Source organism: Dermacentor variabilis, chromosome 6 (genome assembly GCF_050947875.1).
Source record: "Dermacentor variabilis isolate Ectoservices chromosome 6, ASM5094787v1, whole genome shotgun sequence".
Lineage (NCBI taxonomy): Eukaryota > Metazoa > Arthropoda > Arachnida > Ixodida > Ixodidae > Dermacentor > Dermacentor variabilis.
Window position 1 is genome coordinate 175,702,375 of NC_134573.1, and position 23,608 is coordinate 175,725,982.

At 46.7% G+C, this 23,608-nt stretch overlaps 1 protein-coding gene across 10 annotated transcripts in view; it reads right to left on the reverse strand.

The window, feature by feature from the left end:
• Dys (Dystrophin) overlaps positions 1 to 23,608 on the reverse strand; it is a 532,460-nt gene that overhangs the window by 158,920 nt on the left and 349,932 nt on the right. For all 10 annotated transcript variants that reach the window (XM_075696880.1, XM_075696878.1, XM_075696876.1 and 7 more), the window contains one exon: positions 20,596 to 20,710. In XM_075696880.1, coding sequence (XP_075552995.1) covers positions 20,596 to 20,710 — 115 coding nt within the window. The remainder of the gene's footprint in view (positions 1 to 20,595; positions 20,711 to 23,608) is intronic.

A 23,608-nucleotide genomic window follows, 5' to 3' on the forward strand; every position in this document is an offset into this window, starting at 1 on the left:
GGAAGAAAAATTTGCCGCGAGTCAGTGCACCATAGTAGTCCAATCCAACAGCAAAGAAGCAAAAGCTTGCCGAGAGTCAGTGCACCATAGTAGTCCATCCAACAGCAAAAAAGTAAAAGCTTGCCGAGAGTCAGTGCACCATAGTAGTCCATATTCAACAGCAAGGAAGAAAAATTTGCCGAGAGTCAGTGTAAGAGATAGAAAACGGAATCGAAGACGGCGCAAGATCAGAAACGACATTAGGAAAAGAGCGTGGCACAACACATGTTTAACTGAAGATCCATGGGAAAGGGCTTCGTTCTGCAGCACACATTAGATAGGCTAACAATGACGAAGAAAGCGGAATGCCAGCGGTGCTATCGTGTAGGTTCAGTTATGCAGTGACGTAGAGAGAAAAGTTAAGAGCGATCACGCAAAGCGAAAAAGAAGAAAAAAGAAAGAAAGAAAGGAAACGACAAATAAATACGCGTAAGCGAATGCGGGCAGGAAAAGCGCGCAACACGCTTTTCGAAAGCAGTGCGGAAAAGGAGACAGCACGTGAGGAGCCAGTGAATTATTGCAGCACTAAATTCGGCGAGGACAAGGTAAAGCCGCCCGCCGCAACTGTTGAAGAAGAAGCAAGAATCGCGTCTCTTTAACGGAGAACGGCCCTCACTGAGAACAAAAACGGGAGCGAAAAGAACGAAGCCCCAAATAAGCGATAGCGGTCCAACGAAGAGAGACCAGATGGCTGTTCAGAGAAAAAGGAAGAATAAATGTTAAGAGGAAACAATGGGAACAACGATGAGTCTAGGGAGAATGAAGGTGCGGCTGTTTCTGAGCCTGAATTGAAGAAGCAAGGGAAAAAGCGAGACAAGGAAAAGATGGCAGCGCTGGCACAGAAGGATGACACCGTGGTGGCAATTTCAGCACAGAGGTTACAGGGCACAGCCACTCCTTCTGTTGGCAGTATGGGAACGACGAATAATGCTGCGACACGAACCAAGTTAAGCGTCCAAAGAGAACAAACTATCGTAATGGAAGACATAGCGGTTTGCGCGAGTTGTAATTGCATGTTTCAAGCACAGGATATACCGTACGGCAAGTGCAAGTGCAAGAAAAGATATATGGACACTCAGTGTGACCGTGTCTTCATTAACGTGAAGGTGATCTCATGGTGAACACAAATACCGCGAACGGGAATATATATATATATATATATATATATATATATATATATATATATATATATATATATATATATATATATATATATATATATATATATATATATATATGTATGTATGTATGTATGTATGTATGTATGTATGTATGTATGTATAAACGACGTACAGCACGAAGGACAAGGACTGCGAGAGACGACAAACACTGCGCTGCACGTTGCGCTCGCTGTATGTCGTTTTTATTTTACCATGAATTACCAACTAGCCCAAGCAACCACCCTAGGGAAATTATAATTTTGTCTGCATTTTGACAGTGCGGAGCTTTGTTTTGTACAATAAAGCACAGCATTGTCGCATTATTGCGTGTTCGTTTAGAACACGTTTTACAGTTGGCTATAAGTGCTTGTCAAGCACTATTTACTTATTTTCTGTGTATAGCGCTACCTTTGTTTGCCCGCTGCTATCATCTTGCAAGCGCGTCACCACGTCAATCTACTTAGCTTTTCTAACAGATCCTTTTTTTTCATACGAAAGACATGTGCCTAAAGAATTAAATGTTACAGGCCTGAATTGAAGGAAAGGGCCACGCAGAAGTGAAACGCGAGTGTACAAAACGACAAAACGAAACGCGCAGGTTCATGTTAGCGGTCTCGCTAATGCGTGTCACAACGGCATGGTCTATTCTTGAGCCGTAAGATTTCGGGTTAAAAGCGTTTTCTGCTGCCGAACGCGCATCGATGTCACGTTGTCAACGCAAGTAAGCCCACAGAAGGAGATTCCTGCCGCCCGCTTTCGCGTTTGTTCGATGGTAAACCAAAAAACCCGCATTGCAGGCTTATCTCGAAAGTTAGGCGAGCACGAGAACGCGAATGAAAAGAAAGATTAGGAAAGTACTGGCAACCCATGAAAAAACGAGCGCCTGTCCTAAACAGGCGCGCCTCGTCACTGCGAAATACAAATGAAGCGGAAGTGGAGAAAGACTGCTCCCTGGCGAAGACGGTACCGCGCAAAAGATGGTCTGAATGCGCGCGGCGGGAAAAGAAAGCGAAAAGACGCTCTCGACCACGACTTCAGGCAAGAACAAGCGAAACACACGGAAACACGAAAGTACGTCTCAATAAGCAGAGCGCGAGGCGTAAAGAAGACAAAAAAAAAAAAAAAGAAACGTGAAAAAAAGAAAGAAGTTCTGAAAGAGTGAAAAGGTGACTAACGCAACGGCAGCACAAGTCAGATGTAAAGAGAGCCGATAAGGTAAAAAAGAAAGTATATATAAAAAAAAACGCCCACGGAAGGAAACCCACGCGCCGCGCACGAAAGCGCGCAGGGCTCCCAAAATACGGAGCGAAAATGACTAGAGAGCGCCGCGATCAGGGCACGACACAAAGAAACTCGACAGGCGAGCACGCTCACCTAGAGAGCTCGCGCACTGGAAAGTAAATAAGCGCGGGGCCAACGGCAGGGAGTGATGGCGCTCGGGGAAAACTGCGAGCACCGAGCGGCAAGAGACTCTATGAAGACGCCGAGGCGGGAACAGACGGAGGCTGGAGAATGAAGCGCGCCGGCAGAAGACAGAATGAGCGCCGCCCCAGCTGCGCCGGAGGTGGCAGCCAGCTCGAGGCGCAGTAGAAGCCGAGGGCAGAGCAATGAGCAGGGCGCGCACGCGGGATCCAGGCCGCCCAGATTTCCCGACGTCACGCGCACGGTGCAGCTGAGTCACATGTACAGCACTCGCTGCCGGTCATATACGGAGAGAGAGAGAGAAGATAGGAAAGGCTGCGAGGTTAAACAGGCCCGCTTCCGCATTGCTGTCCTGCATTGAGAGAAGGCGAGGAGGAGGAAGTCGCAATGAAGAAAGATGAAAATTCAGAGGAAATTTAGTGGTAATGCGGAGACAATAGACAATTCCTCGTTGTCTTGCAGGCGTTTTTCTATTATAAGAAAACGACTACTCGAAATCCCGTTGTGCAATGTAGGCCTAAATTTATCGGTGTCTGTGATCCTATCTTTTGGAGTCTCCATTATTGGGTTCAGTCACAGAAATATTTGCTCGGCAATCCAAAATTACCTAACTGAAACCAATCAATTACTATATTAGACTGACCGTTCTCCCTCCCCACCAAAGCTTTATTTCCTATCTATTATTAGATTTTTTTTTATATACACGGTTTTCTTCTGATTATTTTTTTCTGCACACACAAAAGGTTTACTTTTAAGCTACAACGTTCAAATTGTTAACTCCCTTGTTTTTATACACCTAATTTAATCCCCCGATTGATGGCCAATCTCCCACTGTGGGTATGTGCCACAGCTACTCAGGATAACAACAACAACAAATGCCACAGCAATGCGTAAGCGTTACGTCGTCGGGATCCATGATTAAAACCGCGTTCAGTACATTGCAAAGTGTTGTTCAGGAGCTCGCTCGAAACACGTCCTGCCTCTCCGACGAGGAGCGAAGTGCAACTGATGGCGGCCCGGAGTTGACCGTTTTCACAGTTGCCATGTATATATATATATATATATATATATATGTCAAGTCACCGCCTTCCCACACTTCACAAAAATACACCTTTTTTCCACTTTGACGCTTATAATTCTAACGCAATAAAAGTCTATCCCGGAATTCCCGCACATGCAGTACCACTGCATCGCCTCGTTGAGCCCGTTCAGTAACTGTAATAGCTCTACATTGCCAGCCAGCGAGCACCGCAGCTGTTCCTTGGCTAAGCGTCGGCGCACCACGAATGCGCTTTCGTCGTTTTACAGAAGCTGCAGCTCATTCATATCTGAGGCTCTTTCTCGACGCTACACCGTTGCTGCCACAGGGAACGGCCGCCACGAGCGAGCACGAAAGCCGGGGCCGCCACGTCCTCGCACGCGATGCCCGCGTCGACGCCTCGCACCTGTCTCATCTTTTCGTTTCAAGCTGAAGCCTTTCGCGACTGTGCTCTGTCATGTTACGGAATCTCCCGTCACCTCTGGCGCACGTCCGAATAACCTTGCTCTGTCATCACTGCGCACACGCACCGTGTCTGGAAAACGTTCCTCGGGCATGCAAGCTTCTGTGTCAACCTATACTTTCGGTTATAAAACCGCAGACACAATTTTGTCTAGCGTCACGGAGGAACCCTAAAAAAGAAATTTTGAAACCACGTTTTATAGATTATAAAGTTCTAGCCGGGACTATATGGTGTTTGCACTGTATCACCGTCAGGGGCGACGTTCTGCCACAGCGACTTGTCTTAGTGTTGTAGTTTACAGTTTCAATGTTCAAAATTTTTCTGTTACGTCGTTACCCTGTTCCAGTTCACAGCTGTTACAGTTTTCTTGCTGTAAATACATTGCGATGGCAGACAAATGAGGTCGAGTATTTTTCTACGCTCAGTGAATTCGTCTTGAATACAATTCCCGCCTTGCCTACTGAAGTGTAGCCAACAGTATGTTTAAACAGTAAATCAAGGCAAAACATCGCAGGAGTAGCATGTTGCATTCAAAGCACCCAAGTCAGTGCACGCGCATGCGTGCGCGTTGACAGACGGACAGACAGGCAGACCTACAGACAGACAGACAACCCGCCGTGACTGCTCAGTGGCTGTCGTGTTGCGCTGCTGAGCACTAGGTCGCAGGATCGAATCCCGGCCACGGCGGCCGCATTTCGATGCGGACAAAATGCCAAAACACCCGTGTACTAAGATTTAGGTGCGTGTTAAAGAACCCTAGGGGGTCGGAATTTCCAGAGTCCTCCACTACGGCGTGCCTCATAATCAAAAAGTGGTTTTGGCACGTAAAACTCCATAATTTTAATAGATAATTTATTTATTTATTTGGTAACTTGAAATTCTTTACCGTGCACTTGGCTATCCCTGTAGATGAGCATTATCGCATTCCGATCAAATTTTAATGAGGCCACAAATAGCGACCAGCAATCGAACAGGCATCGTCTGTTGAAGAAAAAAAAATAATAAAGTAAGAAACGTGGAAAAGGGCACGCTCGTTCAGGACAGAGATCTTTATAATTAGATCGCGCCTCCGAGCCATCCGTCTAACGGTAAGTTAAAACTTCAATAAGCCATCGGCGACGCCCGCAAGGCTAACGGAAGAGGAACGATGGCTCCTACGCCACAAGCCCTGCTAGCTAGTAGGATAGCACGTTGGGGCTTAAGCCACCTAAGCTGAAATCCGACCAACGTAAATCACGCATACTGTGAATACAGCGATGACGGCAACGCGAACGTGGTGCTAAGCTCATGAAATACGGTGCGCTGTACCAACCGCGCACAGAATGATCTGCAATATATTTACTGCGAAACTCTTTCTGGCATTAATGCGACGCTATAACTAAGACAGATAACAGCCATCACAGACTTTTTGTCACATGTCAACCCAACCCTTAGCAATCAGATACTAATTCCCAAGTGTACAGACTTCTGCGCGGTAATACCGCAGTTATTGGGATTCGCCACGTCATCGTCATCGCCGCTTTCACGAACTCGACCCAGATATGAAAATGTGGATATCACCCACCATGAAGGGAGGGAAAGAGAAAAGCAGAAGGCAGGGAGGTTAGCCAAAATAACGCCCGGTTGGCTACCTTACACCTGGGGAATGCGAAAGGAGAAAACAAAGATGACAGGGAGAGAGAGACCCACCATAAAAAGGTGCGATGCAAGCTTGCTTCACAGATTACGAGTAGGTGTGGCCTTCACCCGGCGCTACCTGCATCTCATCGGCCAGGCTGACAAGTGGGGTCAAAAAAAGAAAGAAAGAAAGAAAAGAAAGAAAAAAAGGGGGCCTCTCCCGTGCCCGAGAGGGTTGAATTTTTCTTTTTTTGAAGCATGTAAATTAATAAAAATAAAAGCTTCAGCCCGCACCATATAGATATAGCTGGCAAGGCCGGGCTGCCATACGTTAAAGTGGGGCAAAGATAAAGGGAAAATAGAAAAGGCCGGGCTGACAGTCTGAATTGTGAGGAATGCTGTATCCCTGAGACGACAGAACACCTCTTGTGCATCTGCCCGCGATTTGTTGCACAGAGAAAATCGCTGACAGAAATCTTGTCGAAATTTGTCATTGCATCATCGACTGAGAAGATTCTATTGGGACCTTCGCCTGATTCTTGTCGATAGCCTGATAGTCTGAAGGCTCTCAACAAATTTTTGCATGAGAGCGGACTACCATGGACTTAAGACTTTTTTTAAGGAGTCTTGGACCGTGCAAGTTTTTCACCACCACCTTCATCCTCACAATCAACGCCTTCTCTATTCTATCTTTCTACACCCTTTCCTCTTCCCCCAACGCCAAGTAGCAGGTCAGAACATTGACTCAGGTCGACGTCTCAGCTTTTCTCTCATAATAAATATATCTCTCTCGACTCAACTCATGGCCGTGCACGGCATAGCGCCACAACCCAGCACCAGGGTTGCCAACTAGAAATAAATGAAGCCGCTAGTCGAAACTCAATAAAGCTCTAAAACCCACAATGCGAGCACCACAAGTCCGTTAAAAACCTGCTAAATGCAGAGAACAATCAGAACCCCTGTTCAAATTATGCTTTATTGCGTCTGCGTTAAACAATGTTGAAACCAATTACACTGCATTAAAAAGCTTTTGTTTTTTGTCTATAATAAAATAATATCTCTAAATTCAATAATAATAATGATTTGTGCGCCACTGTGAAGTGCGGAAACGTCTTACGAAACAAAACTATAAGAAAGATGCCTTCCTGAACTAAACAATCACTGGCCTGAAAACAGCTAGGTTGAACTACCGAGCAGTGATTAAAATTACTGCATATGTCCTCTTTTTCATATTGGTCTGGTCGCGCGTCCTCCGTGTGAATTTGATCGCTGGAGTGGATGGGTCTAAAACCGCTGCCATCGCTGAACCCGTAGGCTTCCACCGCGCCGATATTGCGAACAACATGCTCGGACAACGTGTAACTGAAGCAGCATTTATCGTTTCTTCGGAGACTTACCAGCCCGTACAGTAAGGATGGCATCTGCAATCTCAGTGGACATTTTGTGCCTTAACTTAGATTTATTACATTCAGCTGGTTAAAAACAGGGTCAATTATCTTTTACTTCCAAAGGTACATGTCTGCGACACATGAAGCATGAATCATTGTAAAAAAAAAAAAATCTGTTTTGTACTGCCAAAACGGAAGCCAAGATTACATGAAAACCGCAAAAAGACAAAAGAAAACGCCGCCCGCAAGACAACAAGTTTTTCCCGCTACGCAGTGCAGAAAACTGCTAAATTTAGCTAAAAAAGAGCTGAATTGACAACACTGCTCTGTATTTTGCATCAACTTTGTGCGTGAGGGGCGCATGCTTTATTACACCATGAATGCTTATAAAAGAAAGCATAATACGGTGTCACAATTCTGTAAATTGCATCCAATAGTACATCTAAAGTGGTCAAAATTAGTGCATTATACATGGCTCACAATTGAGCACTAATATGTGACTAGGACTTTTGCAATACCATTGTAAACAAAGTAACAAATTCACGTAAGATAAACATTAATATATCACATTTGTCCACTTTAGATAGCCTAACAGATGTAGTTTACACAACTGCGATATCTGTTCTGAATGCAGAGTTACGAATTTGTAACCTTCGTGCTTATACTTTTCTCAAACATACCGATTTTGGCAAGTTCCTGTTAAAATTCGGGCCCTAAATTAACATTCCCTTTCCGACAGTCACTATAATTAAACTTTCTCGCTCAGATGTAAGAAATTTCATTAAAATCGGCCCAGTGGCTATTTAAGAAAAGCGTTTCTGCGTTTTACACGTATTTGAATCGGCGGCATCGGAGTGGGTCCCGAACTGCCCAAAACGATGAGCAACACGAGAACAAGGTGAGAGCAGGAGCCAACTTTTCTACAAGGTGGCTTCCCTTTTTCAAGGCGACATATGCTTTCCTCGGCATAGGATATATAGGTACGGTTCTTTTAAAGGGGAGAGAGGGTAAGGCGGGTGGGTGAGGTAACTCCCGAGAGTGTGTTAGCGGCGAGGGTGTAGTAGGGTGTTATGGGTGTTCTAAGCCCCCGCGGCTGGTAAGACAATGTTCCAACGTGGCTCGTAACGATGCTGATAAAAAGAGATCGAACTAGTGAAAACAAAGCTAGGTAAGAAGGATCACCTAAAACAAGAAACGCTCTCCCCACATCCGAACTGAAATCCGGCAAAATGGACAAAAATAAGCGGGGCATTAAAAGACAAGATTTAAGTTGCCGCCAGGCCACGTGCGGGCCTTGCCTTAAGCCTAATTTCCCATCCATTAAACCTATTCCCTTCGGCAACGTAGTGCCGACCTCTTCGTCAGCACAATCCTTATGCCGTGAAAATATCTCTCCCTCCTCACCCCCTCTCCCTCACAACCAATAATACCACCACTCGTCTACCCGTTGTGCTCTAACTGAATGTCCCCGAGCGCTCAGGAAAGGAACCAAAGCAAAACATCGCTGTGCAGCATGAAACGGGGGCCAAAGGAAAAACATTCATCGAACTGCGCACGGAACTGCGTGCGTCAAAGAAAGAAGAAAACAGAAGCTAGAGGAAGAACGGTTTTTAGAAAATGGGCGCGCCAGCAGGAGCGAAGAAAGGGGAAGCAGTTTTAAATCCATCTGCGGCTTTTCAACGCTCCTATATAACGTCTCCTTGGAAGACGCGCGCCCGAAGTGGGGCGGAAAAAGAACTTTCGCCCATTTTGTTTCATTCTTCCTCGGGCACGGTGCGAATAAAAGGGGAGAGAAGGAGGGGGCTCGTGCATACGCACGCGCCAAGTCCTCTGCGCGTCGACGGCGACGACAGACAAAAAAGCGAACTTTTCAATCTTAGGGCAAAGCCGAAGGAAACAATAACCAACGGCAGCCGCGCTCAGCAGACTCGATGGCAACAAAAGCGCTAGAAACAAAAATTCAAACAATTACGAAGGAACCCACGAAAAAAGAAAAAGAAAGGACATCCGAGGCGTGTACATAACGCACCTGCGTTCCCGAGAGCGCAAAGCCAAATGAAAACGAAACAAAAACGAAATACGTACATTTCAGCGGAAATAAAGTGACGTAAAATAAGCGCGACGGGTATCGAACAATAGTTTTTCGGCTACGAAAGCGAAACCATCAGTAAAGGGGAAATGGGGAGAGGCTTGCAGGGCAAAAGGGAGAGTTGCGAAACACCAAGTCCCTCTACTTTTTTTACTAATATAAATAAAAGCGAAAACAGACAGAGAGCACAAAAAGAAATGAGGAAGGATAAGGCTGGCACAATACACGGATATGGGAAGAGGAAAAGGAGAGAGGATAGAAAAGGTTCCCCAAATCCGCCACACGAGCTGCTGCGACGTCAGAAGAAAAGTGAGCTTGAAACAATAAAAAGGAGGAAAAAAGAAATAAGGACGTAGTAAGTATAACTGAGACGACGGGCCGCATTCGCTATTGACTTTTCTTTTCCCTCTGTGCGCAGCGATACGTAACATTTCCACCTGATGCGCGCTCTTTCCCCACCACTCCCCCACGAGTTTCCCTAACTCCGTTTACTGTACGGCATCCTTCAAGCATAGCCTTTCCTTTACAATTTTCAAAAAAAAATTGTATCATTGTTCTTCAACTTCTTTTTTGGTGATGTGGGTCTCACCTTCTTATTTCTTGCGCGGTCGGCCAGGCATTGAAAAGCCACTTTCCACTGTCTTACAGAGAAAGCGAACGCTTCCGAGATGTATTCGCGGCGGGCAGACGCTGAAAAAAAAAAAAAAAGCTGCGAGTTCGCTTATTTCTGTTTTTTGTTTCTTATTTGCGGAGCGTCGTTAAGCTACATCGTGCCTTTTTGCGTCCAATTCTTTTTTTTTCCTTTTTGATCATTTTGCTTGCGAAGCAGATTTTTTTTTCTTTTTCTCTCTCACTGTTCTTTATTTTTCCCAGGGTAAGCGATGATCCAGTTTTGGGTTGCAACGCCGGCGCAGAAGCCGTCAGCGGTGCCTCGGACACCGCCCCTCGAATTCGAGCGCAGAGATTTCAGCGCGCTGCGCCCCCCCTCCCCTACCCTCCTTAATGTGAGGGTGCGAAATCACACCCTTCTGGAGACCCGGCGGCAGTGAAACACTGCGTCGCAGATTCCACTCTCGCTGGTCGCAAACCATCGCGCTTATAACGCGTGCGAGAAAACACGCATGCGTACAACGAAAGCGAGGGGCAGCCAGCAAAGACAGGGCGCGGTTGGGGGAGCACCCGCTGGAAGAAAGAGCCCAAAAGATGGAAATAATTCGGCAAATCACGAAATTATAAAATGGACATTACTGTGAGCAATATGAAGTTCTTATCCACCGGCTATTTATATTTTTGACGTACCAAAAGGTCCGGCTTAGCGCGAGCGGTGGCCTGGTAAGCCAGAAAATACGCAGGAAAATTAAGACAGCTAGCGACGCCACCTTCAATTTCACATGTCAACCCCACATGACATCATAAATTCTGCTAGAGTGCATTCACCGCGTTTTATTGCGATAGTAAGTACATGGACACTCCAGACGGATTTCTGCCATCGCTATGATGTTCTCTATAAAGTCCACGGGCGATAACGTCGTCGCCGCGCGCTGCATGCTGTATGTTCGAGTGAAATCGTACAAGGGTGAGCCGACGATGGCGGCTCAAAGTCGCGCGCGAAAGGGAGCAAAGCGGCAGGAAGCGCTCCGTCTTCCGCGCGCGAGGAACCGGGGGAAGGGGGGGGGGCGGTTCTACTCCGCGGCTGCAGCGTATGGTGCGGCCGCGGGCCATATCAAAAGCGATCTGCGATGAGGACGGAGTGCCAGTGCTGACGGCTTCGCGCTGTGTTTTTGACCGCTTAGTTCACGTTGAAACTAGAGGCAAGAGGCAGCAGAACGGTCATTTCACTCGCTGCTGCTGCCGCGCTTCCTCGCTCCAGCGTTTTGACAGCCAATTTTCACGGTCATCGAGTGAGATGCGCTCATGTTTGCTTTGTGCGCGCGTAGTATCATGCTTGTTAATTTAGTTAGTAAGCGAATGTTTATACGGCCGGTAAAACTCCTTTCCTTACAACGTATAGCGTTCTAGTAATTTGCTATCGCAATCGATGCTTCACCTTTCGGGCGAAACTGCGACTTTTTGTCCTTCCTTTCTCGCCTTTGTGCTCTTTTGTTCCCTTACGCCAGAGTACGGTAGCCAACGAGACGCTATCCTGAATAACATCCCTGCCTTCTCCCTTCCTTTCATACCTAGCAGGTGCTTCCACATAGAAAAAAAAAAGCCATCAGCTCACGGCTGATTACAGCGACTTCAAGCTGGGTGTTTTTACTATCATTAAGTGTCAAAAATAAATACATGCAACTTATTGCGATACCGAAACACCCTGATACATAAGAACACAGAAGGACTGGACGACTGCACTGAATGATGAACGTGTTGCAGCGGCGGAATATTCCGCCATAAGGCAAATACCACCATTTAGGATCCGCAGCATCATGAGGCCCATGAAACTTCTAATGCTCCTTCCGGCGTCACATGAGCTATAATCACAATTATTATGTCTTCCAGCCACTACTACTAATATATATATATATATATATATATATATATATATATGTGTGTGTGTGTGTGTGTGTGTGTGTGTGTGTGTGTGTGTGTGTGTGTGTGTGTGTGTGTGTGTGTGTGTGTGTGTGTGTGTGTGTGTGTGTGTGTGTGTGTGTCGCGTTATTTCCAATCAAGAAGCGTCTCGTACATGTTTAAATCATGCAGCTGCAGCTGCTGAGACCATCACGCAGCTTCTCAGTGTTTTCCCACGCTACGGTACCGACAGGCAACTGACGTGTAAAGTGCTTGAGAGAAAGAACCATGGCGCGCTATCAGAACAGAAGGTCACTGCTCCCAAAATACTCCCAGCAAGGGGGCAACATCTGTGCGCTGCACGAGTCTTTGAGGTCTGTGCGCGCCTATACACGACAGACCTTAAGAACGCCGCGCGCTACAGTTGGATTGCGCACATACGTCCTTGGTGTCCTTCCTTTTCCCGTCATCTTACATCCTCCCGCAGTAGTATAGCCAGCGACAACTGCCTCCAGTTAACTTTTACTTTCCATGTGCCCTTTCCCTTTCCTTCACACGCCACTTCGAGTTCACACTTGACATCAAAGCAGCGAGAATCGATCGCAATCCGCCGCAGTTGCAAGAGTTACCTGATGCACCATTACATGCCGTTGCTTAGCTGCAGTCTTTAACTTTACAGATACGGAAGCTCGCGCACAATGGCAGCGCATACGGCACCATCCCTTACCTGCCGCTAGCGAACGCGCCTATCACCTTCTCGACAAACTATATGCAGGCAAATAATTAGGACAGTCCCCGCCGGTGGTACTTTACTTCCCCTCTTTTCGTGTGTCTGCCTTCTGTCTCTCAATTATGCGCTCACGGGCTCTCGTCAGAAGCTGAGCAATTACTCCTGCAGAGCTTGTCTGCGCCTCAGCTACCGGAAGAAAGAGATAGGGGGGAAAAAACAAGAACAATAAAGGAAACAACGCAGCGCCGAAGTCAGTCACGAAAACAGGCACCGAAGTGAGTGAAAGCGCCGAGGCTGTTGGGAAAGCCGTTCGCTCTTTTGCCGCTCTTCATAACCTCGCAGTTACCCGGCGCTAACGACGCGTGCCTGGTCGCCATTTTCTTTACGACCGGCGCAGGCTCTCGTTAATTGCGTCGCGGCCGTCTACCTCACGCTCAGGTGCGGTGGGAAGCAAAAAAAGAAAAAAGTAACGAAACCGGGACAAGAAAGTGGAGGATCGATCAACACACAAACAAGGCCAGCAAAGCAAGGGGGCCGGGCCGAGGAACGGACAGGCAACGCGTCAGGAGGGCAAGAGCAAACAAGCGGCAGGCAGTATGTACGAGATGGAAGCAGCTCGAGCGAGAATTCGATAGCGCTCGGGGAGAGGGGAGAAAGGAGCGCGGGAAGCGAGACGAGGCGCGGCAAGAAAAACAAGAAAGCCGAGATCTCAGGTTTTCGGCAGAGCCCAAGAACACGTTAGGGCCCAGTCTCAACCTGAGTGAGGCGAAAAAGTTGGCAAAGAGCAAGAAAATTTCCGAAAGAAAAGCATAAAACAAAAAGGAATACAAACGCTCGCTTCAAAGGCGGCGAAGCGCGCGTGTGCTGCGAGAAAACCGAGGCTATAATAGTAAACTATACAAGCATCGAAGACAGCCGGCTGGAGCAGGCGAGTGCCGAAGTTGAGTGGCGAAGTGTCACTAACGAACAAAGCGGACTTCCAACAGAAACACGTACCCGCCATGTGAAGGTGCGTGCAAAGAAAAAAAAAGAATGTATATGCAGTATGTAAAGTATAAACAGTATGTTATATGCATATGTTAAGTTGTACGATACCATCAGAATTAAGTATCAGGGTTTCAGGGTATAAGACAAAGAAAACCGGCGCCGAATTCGCACATATGTTTCATCATTTCAAAAGGAAAACATATGGGGAAGAAAAGTAAGCCGGGACAAAGCTAGTTTCAATGGAGCGTCTTCGTCTGGTCTTTCACTGAGTGGTATTAAAACATGGATCATGACTAGGCGGTAAATAATCAGAAACGGGGAAAATCTTGAATGGTGCCGAAATTTAGGAAATGTAATAGTGGCGATGATCATTAAATAAGCGGCACTCACGATGGGCGAACTAGCTAGCAAAACAAAAGAATTCGCGGAAGAAAATGAGAAAAAGATCACTGAAAAATAAAATGATCGCGTTTCTGTGTTTTCGGGGAGAAAGAAAAATAGTTTGGCGACAACTGCTCGACGAGCAATCAGTCCGGCAATGCAGGATTGTTCGGCGTCACATCCCTACCCCGTCCAGCGCGCACGAAAAGGCGCACAGCCTCCTACTCCACATTAACGAACATCTCAAAGGTTCGCTAATTTTTCTCAGGTTCGCTCAGGCCGTTCAGCCAGCCGTCTGCGTCGATACGATGTGAGTGCTACTCTTGTTCACCGGCCGAGCGCCGCGCTGGCACGCTCGTGAATATATCCTGCTCGCTTATTAATGAGCACAGAGTGCTAGGTAGTAATGAACACGGAGTAGTAAGTGCACGGTCCTCGGACGAAGGAAGAGAACGCCTGCTCGCATACGAAATCGCACGGCACTAAATACTAGCATGAAACAAAAGTTTTCAACGCCTCCGACGTGCGCCATCGGATGCGCTACGGTAACTCCACGTGATATTTCCGCACTGGCAAAAGTTTTCGAGTTGCGAAGTTCGACGTCGCGCTTCACTACACCGTAGCACTCTGCACATCTGGGTAAATTAACGCCGGATAGCCTTCGACCATCCGCAAATACTATCTAGTGCCAGCTGCCCTAAGACTAAACAGGGCGTAACGTCCACGTGCTGCACTAAGCTCTGTGGTATGCTTGCGCACGCATACAGTAAAAAGAGAGAGAAAGAGAGAGGGAGAAAAAGAGAGATTGTGACAGAATGAAGGAGGGAAAAGAAGGAGGTAGCAAAAAGTGAGAATGGAATATAATACGAACAAACAAACAATTATGAAGTATGTCGTACTTCTATTAGTACAAACGGCGACCGATAAGTGGCACCATACTCTCCAGGATGGGGACACAAAAATCGTGGATTTGAAGGACCCCTTTTCGAGTAGTAAGGGCCGCCAACCCGGCTTTGCGTAGCGATCAAAGCAAACAGAAGTGCTTTCCACTGACAGGAGAACCAAGCAGTGATTAAGGAAACACAAGCCCAACACAGGCATTGTATAACGGCAACAATAACTGCAGTAACCGCACGCATCTTCTACAGCATAGAAAAGACCTGAGATAGGATGTGTACGTAATGAAAGTTGTCGAGAAATTGTTGGATTACTGGCCCGTATTAACGAAAATTCTCTTTACCACCTGCGACACGCCAAATTATTTTTATATACAGGTAACTATATTTCCCCCTAACTTGTGGTAGTCGAGTAATGCAAAAAAAAAAAAAATAATAATAATTCAGCGCCCTTCCACTCAGTGAAGAAGGAATCCTAGCGAAGCTGTGAATTTGGGCCCTTTAATGGCGAACTGCACCTGCGCCGCAGGGCCGGCCCGATATGACACTATCTTCGGAATCGGCCCACGCATGAGGAGTGCTTAACGCCTGCTTCACCTCCGCCGCGGGTCGGCCCGGCATTGCACTATCTTCGGGATCGTCCCACGTATGAAAAATTGTTGGTCTATGCTCAAGGAGACGAGATCCGCCAGAACCTAGTCGTAACCAGCTTCCCTGTAAAAAGCCGGAAACGCATGAACTACGTACCACAGCCTTGCTACTGTTCATGATGGCAAAAGACAAGTACGACGAGAAAAGAAGGGAATGCCTTCGCGGTCACCTCTTCTTACCTACCACCGCTATCGCAGAAATCGATAGAGTACAAGATAATATAAAAGAAAGAAATGAGAGTTTAAAGCTATGGGGCACTGTAGTACAACATAATAAAAAAATTAACTTTGCAAGGTACAGTTACTTTGTGAACTCTTAAGAAGGTAAATACGCTTACAGGTTCAAAAATATGCTTAGGAGATAACTTTACAGAGTTGGAGGGAGATGTCTCGGCATCAAGCAGAAGTGAAATGGCACGCTGTTCTGAACATTTACCCGCCATAGAATTTCACCGTGCTGCCTCTCTGAATTGAGGTCGATATAAGTGGAAGTGATTCCATATGTAATAAATCAGAACCAATATCGGGAATTAAGTAATCGGCTAGACGTTCTTCATATAGACCTCATGGTCCATAATGATAATCTCGCTTGCTGTAGTTTTACAGTGACATCTATTATGGGCTCAATACCTCAGTCGTTTTGACGTCCGCTGCGATCGCCGGTGTCCGGCGCAGGAATTCCGATGCGCTTCGCGAGTTACAACCATGTCAACCAAACACACAATGAAGCCATCGAAAGCGTAGAAGAAACAGAACAGGGGAATAAAAACGGAGCTCGTCAGTTTTCCTTACTAATCTTGTTCTGTACTTCGCAAGTACTTTAATGCAAAAAAAATGAAAACAAGAAGTGTGAGCGCCCCTCGGAGATTCGAACTATTACGGGTCCACCGATTGCGACTCGGAGATACTAATACCCCCCATCTCGGCTACTCCCCCGATACTACGCAAAGGCAAATATTGCGCCTGCAGAACACAATGCCTAGGTTTGGCTTCTTGCGCGCTCGCTGATGTGACAAGTCTCACCGGCACGCTCTGCAGCTTAAATAAAAACCAACGCCGAGGCAGTTAGTCCTTGGTGGAAGAATCGTTGGTCTGCTGGCCTGACAGCTGCCTTTAGTCGCACTTTCGCCGATTTGCACTCGGAGTGGACCGCCAACGAAGAAGACTGTAGAGTCGTCACTGAATAAAGTTTTTATCTCAATTTTCTCGTTGTTCTCGAGCATATGCGAATATTTACACGAAGCAAGGCCACACGAATGCGTGCAAGGCTTACTGCGCGGCTCTCGCGTCAATGTTTCGCGCCACGGGGGAAACAAACATTTTTCTGGGGTTGTTCGCGGAGCAGGAGGTTCGTATACTTATTGCCCTTGATGCTAACGCAGGAATTTCTGAGCAGAGCTTCCGATACTGCACAGGCTGCCCCTCTAACACGAATACTTGTTGACGCTAGTTCCGTTAAAAGAAATGAACGCGAGCAGGCCGATTTGGAAGTCGAGCCCGACAAACCCGACCCAACGTATTTTGCCAAGTTGATTCGTTGAGTCAACCTCGGCCCACTTTGTAGGCGGGTTGACCGAACTCGCCTAGGAGATCATTCAGTCCGACCTGCTAGCGTTTACATCGGCAGGACGGCAGTTTTCGGTCCGACAAGCCGACTCGGCCGAACTTTATCACGTTTGCATAAACGTAGCTTCTATCACCTGTCGACAGTAGATAGAATGCGAGTGCAAGTTCGTACCATGTCATAATATCAGTATCCCCTTTCTTTTGCTCTCTCTCTCTCTCTCTACCTCACCATGTCATGAGTAAAACACTCCGATTCCTTCTTTTCTCAGCTAGCGAATTCCGACGCGCTCGGCTAAATTGGCACAAAGCGCCTCGGAGAACGGATAAGTTACGGGGTCACATTCGAAAAAGCGCGGACGTGCGTCCCTTTCCGGTACTCGACACGTGCCGAGTCAGCACACAAACGAAGGAAACACGACGCGAGCGGTAAAAAGAAAAAAAAAAGGAATTTGGAATTCCAGCTTCTGCGTCGTAGAACGGTGACGAAAAGAAAAGTCGTACTTCCACGCACGTTGCACATCCATCGGTGACACCCGCGCACTTAAGCCACGCGAAGAAAAGAAAAAAAAAAAAAGAACCTGACAGCGCTAATCGGCCAATTTATCTTGGTCAGAACAGCGTTATGCTTTCGCTAGCCTTTCCCAACTAAAGTTTATTTTTTCACCCACTCTGCCTATTTAGGCTATCCGAGATGTCAGTCCAGCAAGCAATTACCAGGCACTGCCAATTTAAGCCTCACCATTATTTATTTTTCTTCTATGTTGCGTCCGCAACGCCGGGCTAGGCGATGACAAGCGCACATAAACAAAGCTGTTTTAAATCGAAGCTGTTGGCCTCTAGATGGTAGGGATATTGCGCAGCATGCTCACCCAAAATACGGCAGCTGGAAAAGGGGTTTCCATTTGAGTTTCCGCGTAATAGAATTTTGTTTTCTCGTACATTCGAATTACAATCCGATATAATTATCACGTCATCAGGTTAATTGTAAGTCCTAGTTTACGAATTTGTGACAGAGTTTGCTTTGAGAAATTCAATTAGTTTAATAACGCACTTGCGCCAGGCGGAGAGTCTACAAGGATGAGAATGGACCTCGAACGAAAGCTGGAAGAAGGCTTTGCCTTTCAGTTTCCGTGTAACAGAATTATGTTATCTCGTGTATTTGTATTACAATCCAAATCTATCATGTCTGCAGCTTGTGTGCAAGTCGTACTTCACGCATTTTCTGATCCAATTTACTTTTGAATGATGAATAGAAGAATGATGATGCACATGTTGCACTTCCAAATACGTGCGTGAGCGCGTGACGTAGGTCGCTTTTGGCGGCGGTGCTTCTGCGACTTCGTCTAACGTCAGTTGGGGTGGTAGTGCTTGTCTAACGTCCGCACCAGCTTCGCTAGACATCTACTTTCGTAGTGTAGAACGAAGGCGGACTTTCTCTTCTTCTTTTTTTTTTTTTATGCGAAAGCATTACATGGCTCACGAAGCGGAAAATCCGGCAGCGGGGCCGGAAATGCACAATTCACGTGGTCACAGAGAAGTGCTCGTGCCGCAGCTCGCGCGTTCGCCGTCGTCTTCCACCGCTGGCTCCGATGCCGCTCGACATGCCAGCGTTGCCATATTTCCCCTCCTTCTACGAAAGCTCTGACGGCACTGGCCCATTGCCAGTCGGTGCGGTAATTTCGCCGAGCTCTGTAGAGCGCTCACATGGACAAACCTTCGACGGAGATGGCACAAAACATCCCGCGGTCACACAGAGTCACACCGCGCCGGTGGTCGGTTTATATATAACGCCGAGCGTCGCCGCTCTGCCAGTCGGTGCGGTGGTTTCGGCGAGTTCTGTCGTGGGCTCCGTTGGATGAACCTTCGAATTCTCAGTCAGTAGCCGCGCCTGGCTCCTTTGGGCGTCCACGCGAGTACGCGAACGAGGCCGAGGCACGTGATACGACAAATGATACAAGGCAACGTGAAAATAATACCATTACGTTTTGTAAAACGAGTCGTCATCGGGAAGATGTCGCAATGCTTTCGTACTCATCCACGTAGGGATACCCAAGTGCCCTTGACTTTTGTTTCCTACAGTTTCCCTTTAGCCTAATTACACTGCTGGCATTGTATATGCCAGAGTTAGCGCGGCTCACAACAAAATGCTAGAAATTGAAAAGCAACCTTTCCGGTCTTTATGTCATTGCATGAAAGACGGAGCAGAATTTAAATTCCCCCCCAACTCGCAACTTGCGACGCAAGCTGACATTCATAAATCTAAAAGCGAACGTCAAGGTTGGTGAAAAAAGAGAGAAACAATCACCGAGAACGGTTTCTGGGGAAATATGCCTACCATTCAAGAGCTGCTACTTTATACAGTTCAGTGTGGTCAAAGCTTCGGACTACAATCAAAGCACTGCGCGTGCTTCAGAGTGTCGTGCGACTTGGGCGAATGCACAATAAATGACCGCCATTACCTTCAGTCACTTCATGGTGAAAGCATTTGTGCCAGCACAAAGGCGGCAGAAAGAAGTAGTTCTTCTGATAGTTTCGTTTCTGTTTTTCTCTCATAAATACAGTGCCGAACGAGCGAACAGAATATCATTTTTGCATGAATCGCCAGCCTTCTTTATTTGGCCGATTTTACGGCCCATCAACATTCAACAATTAATTAAACTTCCTGGCATTTCATGTTAAAGTATATTCGCGAAATTGTTACGGCTTTGATAAAGTTGTAAATTTTCGCTATAACGTTCTAGACCGCTCACTAAAGTAGCCGCGAATGTTATTTTGTTGAAATAGGGTTTTCCCTCTTCCTTCCAAAAAGAAAGACAGAAGGAAAGAGAAAGTCAGGCATTGTGGTGGGCTATGGCAACGAAAAAAAAAAAAAAAGAACGTGTGCACCGTATTCGACGTAGTATGTGGCGCCGCTACTTTCAGTCTTCACTGCCACAACCAACAACTTCACCGGTTACTGAACGGCTTTTCTGACGTATTTCTTCTTACTTTTTTTCGCAAGTTATATATAGTATACTAATTTCTCGCGTTCTTTCTTGTGTGAGATTCATTTTTCGACAGTAAGAACGACGCAAAAGCCGGCAAAAGATATTTTGAACGCTTCTTAATAATAAAAGCTCTTTATAGGACTGTGCATCGTCGCAAGTTTTAATGCATGATCATTAGCTAGTTTCTGGTCCTGGATGATTTTTTTTTTCTTCCTAGAGCAAGATGGAGTGAGAGAGAGACAGAAGTCTAAAGGTAGGAAGGGCAAAGAGGTCGCGGCCTCGGGTACATTCCTCTAGCCAACTGTTCTGCTTTGGAAAGAGGGCAAGAAACAGGCACAAGATAAGTGACGATGAGGATAGAGGGAAAGGGGCGAAAAATGGAAAGGAAAAAAAAACGACAGGAAGGTTTACTCAGAGTCTACGTTACGCCCTAGCGCGCGTACGTTTAGCACAAATTGCTCCGTCTGCACATGTACACAAGCGTGTTAACGCGGAAAAACCATTCAATGCTTTAACTTTCTGCCCACGGTATCAGCTTTCGCCACTGTACCCTAGGCGAGCGAAGTCCGATGTTGGACCTTAGCCATAACGATTGCTAGAGTGCCGACTAGGTGTTCGCTCTGACGCTGCGTCATCCCTGTAAATAGATGAACAAAACGCCGCACGCACTCACCCCTAGAACGGAGGTCCTTGTCAGCCATGTCTTCCGACTTGGCCGTCTGGTAGTCCACGGCAGTCTGAAGCTTCTTCAGCGAGGCTCCTTGCTGCTCATGTTCCAGCAGATATTTCTGTCGGGAAGAAAAGACGAACGTCGGTCAAAGTGGTCTCACTTACCTAAGACAACATTACTGCTTTATGTGACCAAGTGCAGTAGGCAACAAAAGTTTGCGAGACATGGGATTTGCAAGAAAACCCAAATTCCCGGAATGCCTGAGCATGTAGTCTCGAATTCAATGTTCCAGTGTGCGCAGGTCGCAAAGACGACCTACGCACAGTGGTCTACTAAATTAGGAGCGTCGTGCCTCAACTGAGGGAACATTCATTAATGTTGCTAGTTGGGCCCGTTGGTGTCCCATTAATACAGATTATCCCGGCCACGGCGGCCGCATTTCGATGAGGGCGAAATGCGAAAACACCCGTGTGCTTAGATTTAGGTGCACGTTAAAGAACCCCAGGTGGTCAAAATTTCCGGAGTCCTCCACTACGGCGTGCCTCATAATCAGAAAGTGGTTTTGGCACGTAAAACCCCAAATATTATTATTATTATTATTAATACAGATTACGCAGCGCGTTACGAACAAAACCAACACAAATTTACATTTGCTGTAGAACTCGTATCCCGCAAGCTTTCGTGGCCGATGGTACGCTGCAAACACCACCTTTCTCAAGTACCCATAGCGCAGAGTAACAGGCTAGGGCAAGTATATCTCAAGCCGTGACCTCTCCGCTCTACCGATTCTTTTGAATGGGAGGCTGTGCAGAGCGAAAGTTCACAAGAAAAACAAACTGCTCAAAAGAGAGAACTGCATCTGCAAGCACCACAGGGGAGAAAGGGGAGGCATTTGCTTTTGTACTAATTACTGTTCATCGAGGCAACATCCCAAAAGAGCAGTCATGGAATGTTGAGAGCACACCGGCAGTCTAATGCAATACTTTCAGTCTATAACCACCAACTGATCGAACTGATTAGATAGTAAGTAAAGATTGAGGAACATGCAGACGGGGGCCACTTCGCGATTCGAGCTAAGAGCATGCAGCAACAAGCAACAAGAAGGCAAGAACAATCTTCACGTACAATCACTCAGCTACCTAAGCAGCACCTTCACAATAAATGCACAAATTAAAAGACAGCGTAACGACGCGTGACAATGTGAAAGTAAACTCATCAAGGAAAACGAAAGTCTCTATTGCATCACATGGATAAACACAGGGTGTCGCAGCTAACTTTAGCCAGAGCTTAAAAATATGCAGACGCACTCCAAGACGACGCGACCAAATGCATGTTGCTGACTATTGTATGAAGTAAGTCACACTATATTTTGTATTTGCCTTAATTGAATGATTAGTCAAGATTAATTAACCAACTTCTGAAGCAATGAAGTTGAGCAAAAAATCCAATTAGAAATTTGTAGAGTGATTTGCAAGACGTCCGATAAACAGTTTCGACCTTTCTATCTATTAAGTATTAGTTTTTTTCCGCTTAGTGCAGATGCCCGCAAATAAAAAAAAAAATACCACGTTACATGCGGGCTTGCGCGCCCCGATTGCAGTGCTCCCAAACGTTCCGCGTACAGGCAGCCATAATAGCATTTATCCGGGTGTGCTGAAGCTTAAAAGGCGACAGGGCAACCGTTATCGCAGCGCAAGCGATAACGGTTGCCCTGTCGCCTTTTAAGCTTCAGCACACCCGGATAAATGCTATTATGGCTGCCTGTACGCAAGCGATAACGGTGGCTGGCGTAAATCGCAAGGCCAACGCCTGGGTCGCTGCCCTGCGGCCTTTTAAGCGGCAGCACGCCCAACTAAATGCTATGTTCGTTTGTACGCGGAACGTTTGGACCACTGCAATCACGGCGCGCAAGCGCGCATATAACGTGTTTATTTTTTTTCATGGTCGTCTGCAGTAAGCGCAAAAAAAGAACACAATATTTAATAGACAGAAAGGTCGAAACTGTTGCAAATCTCTCTACAAATTTTAAATTCGAATTTCTTTGCTCAACTTTATTGCTTCAGAAGTTGGTTAATTAATCTTGAATAATTATGCACTTAGGCAAAATACAAAAAATAGTGTGACTTACTCCAAACAACTGTCAGCAACATGCACTTGGTCGCGTCGTCTTGGAGTGCATCGGAATATCTTTAAACTGGCTGAAGTTACCTGGGACACCCTGTATGCTGAGCAACGGTGACCACCATTTGTTCATGCTCAGATATTACGTCCAAAAGATCATTGCAAACGTGCCAAATTGAAGCACCTTCCTTTCGAAAAATACGTTGTTCAGGTGCGCTAATTCTCTCTCCCTTTTTCGCTCTTTCTCTTTCTTTATTCTCTTTAGCATAACATGCTGTTACACACTAAGCAATACTGGCACATGTAAAAAAAAAAATACACGCAAGAATTCATTAATGGAAGACACGTTTCGTTTCCTTTTCATATTCTGCTCGACTGGAGCTAACTCCATTAGCTAACTAGCCGACACAGGATACTCACGAAATTGCAGCCAATCTCCTCAGTGCAGTAAAGCACGGAAGCGAGAAAAATCTCGTCCAACAAAACGGCAACGGACTAATAGCGCGCGCAATCCAGCCATTCACCGCTGCTCGCTGTGCACCTTGACAGGCAGGCGCATTCGCGGGACACATCGGGCGCAAGATCGATAGGCCTGTCATCGCTGCGCGTGTTGCCCTCTCATCGCAATGCAGCACGCGCCGGTTCCCCCCAAACCAGGGCTCCGGCTGAGCGCCACCGCCGAGCAGCGCAAAACCAGTGCTCCAACGCAACGCTCGACGACAATGCTGCGGACGCACAATGGACGACTGCGGGCGAACGTCGGGTTGCGTAACGGCGCGATCCACGCTCCCCTCTTCACCGGTCTGCGCCGGTTTAATTAAACACGCACGACGGCGCCTGAGGCGTCAACTGCCGGCTCCATTCCGGGTCGTAAATTGAGTGGTAAACGAGTCGA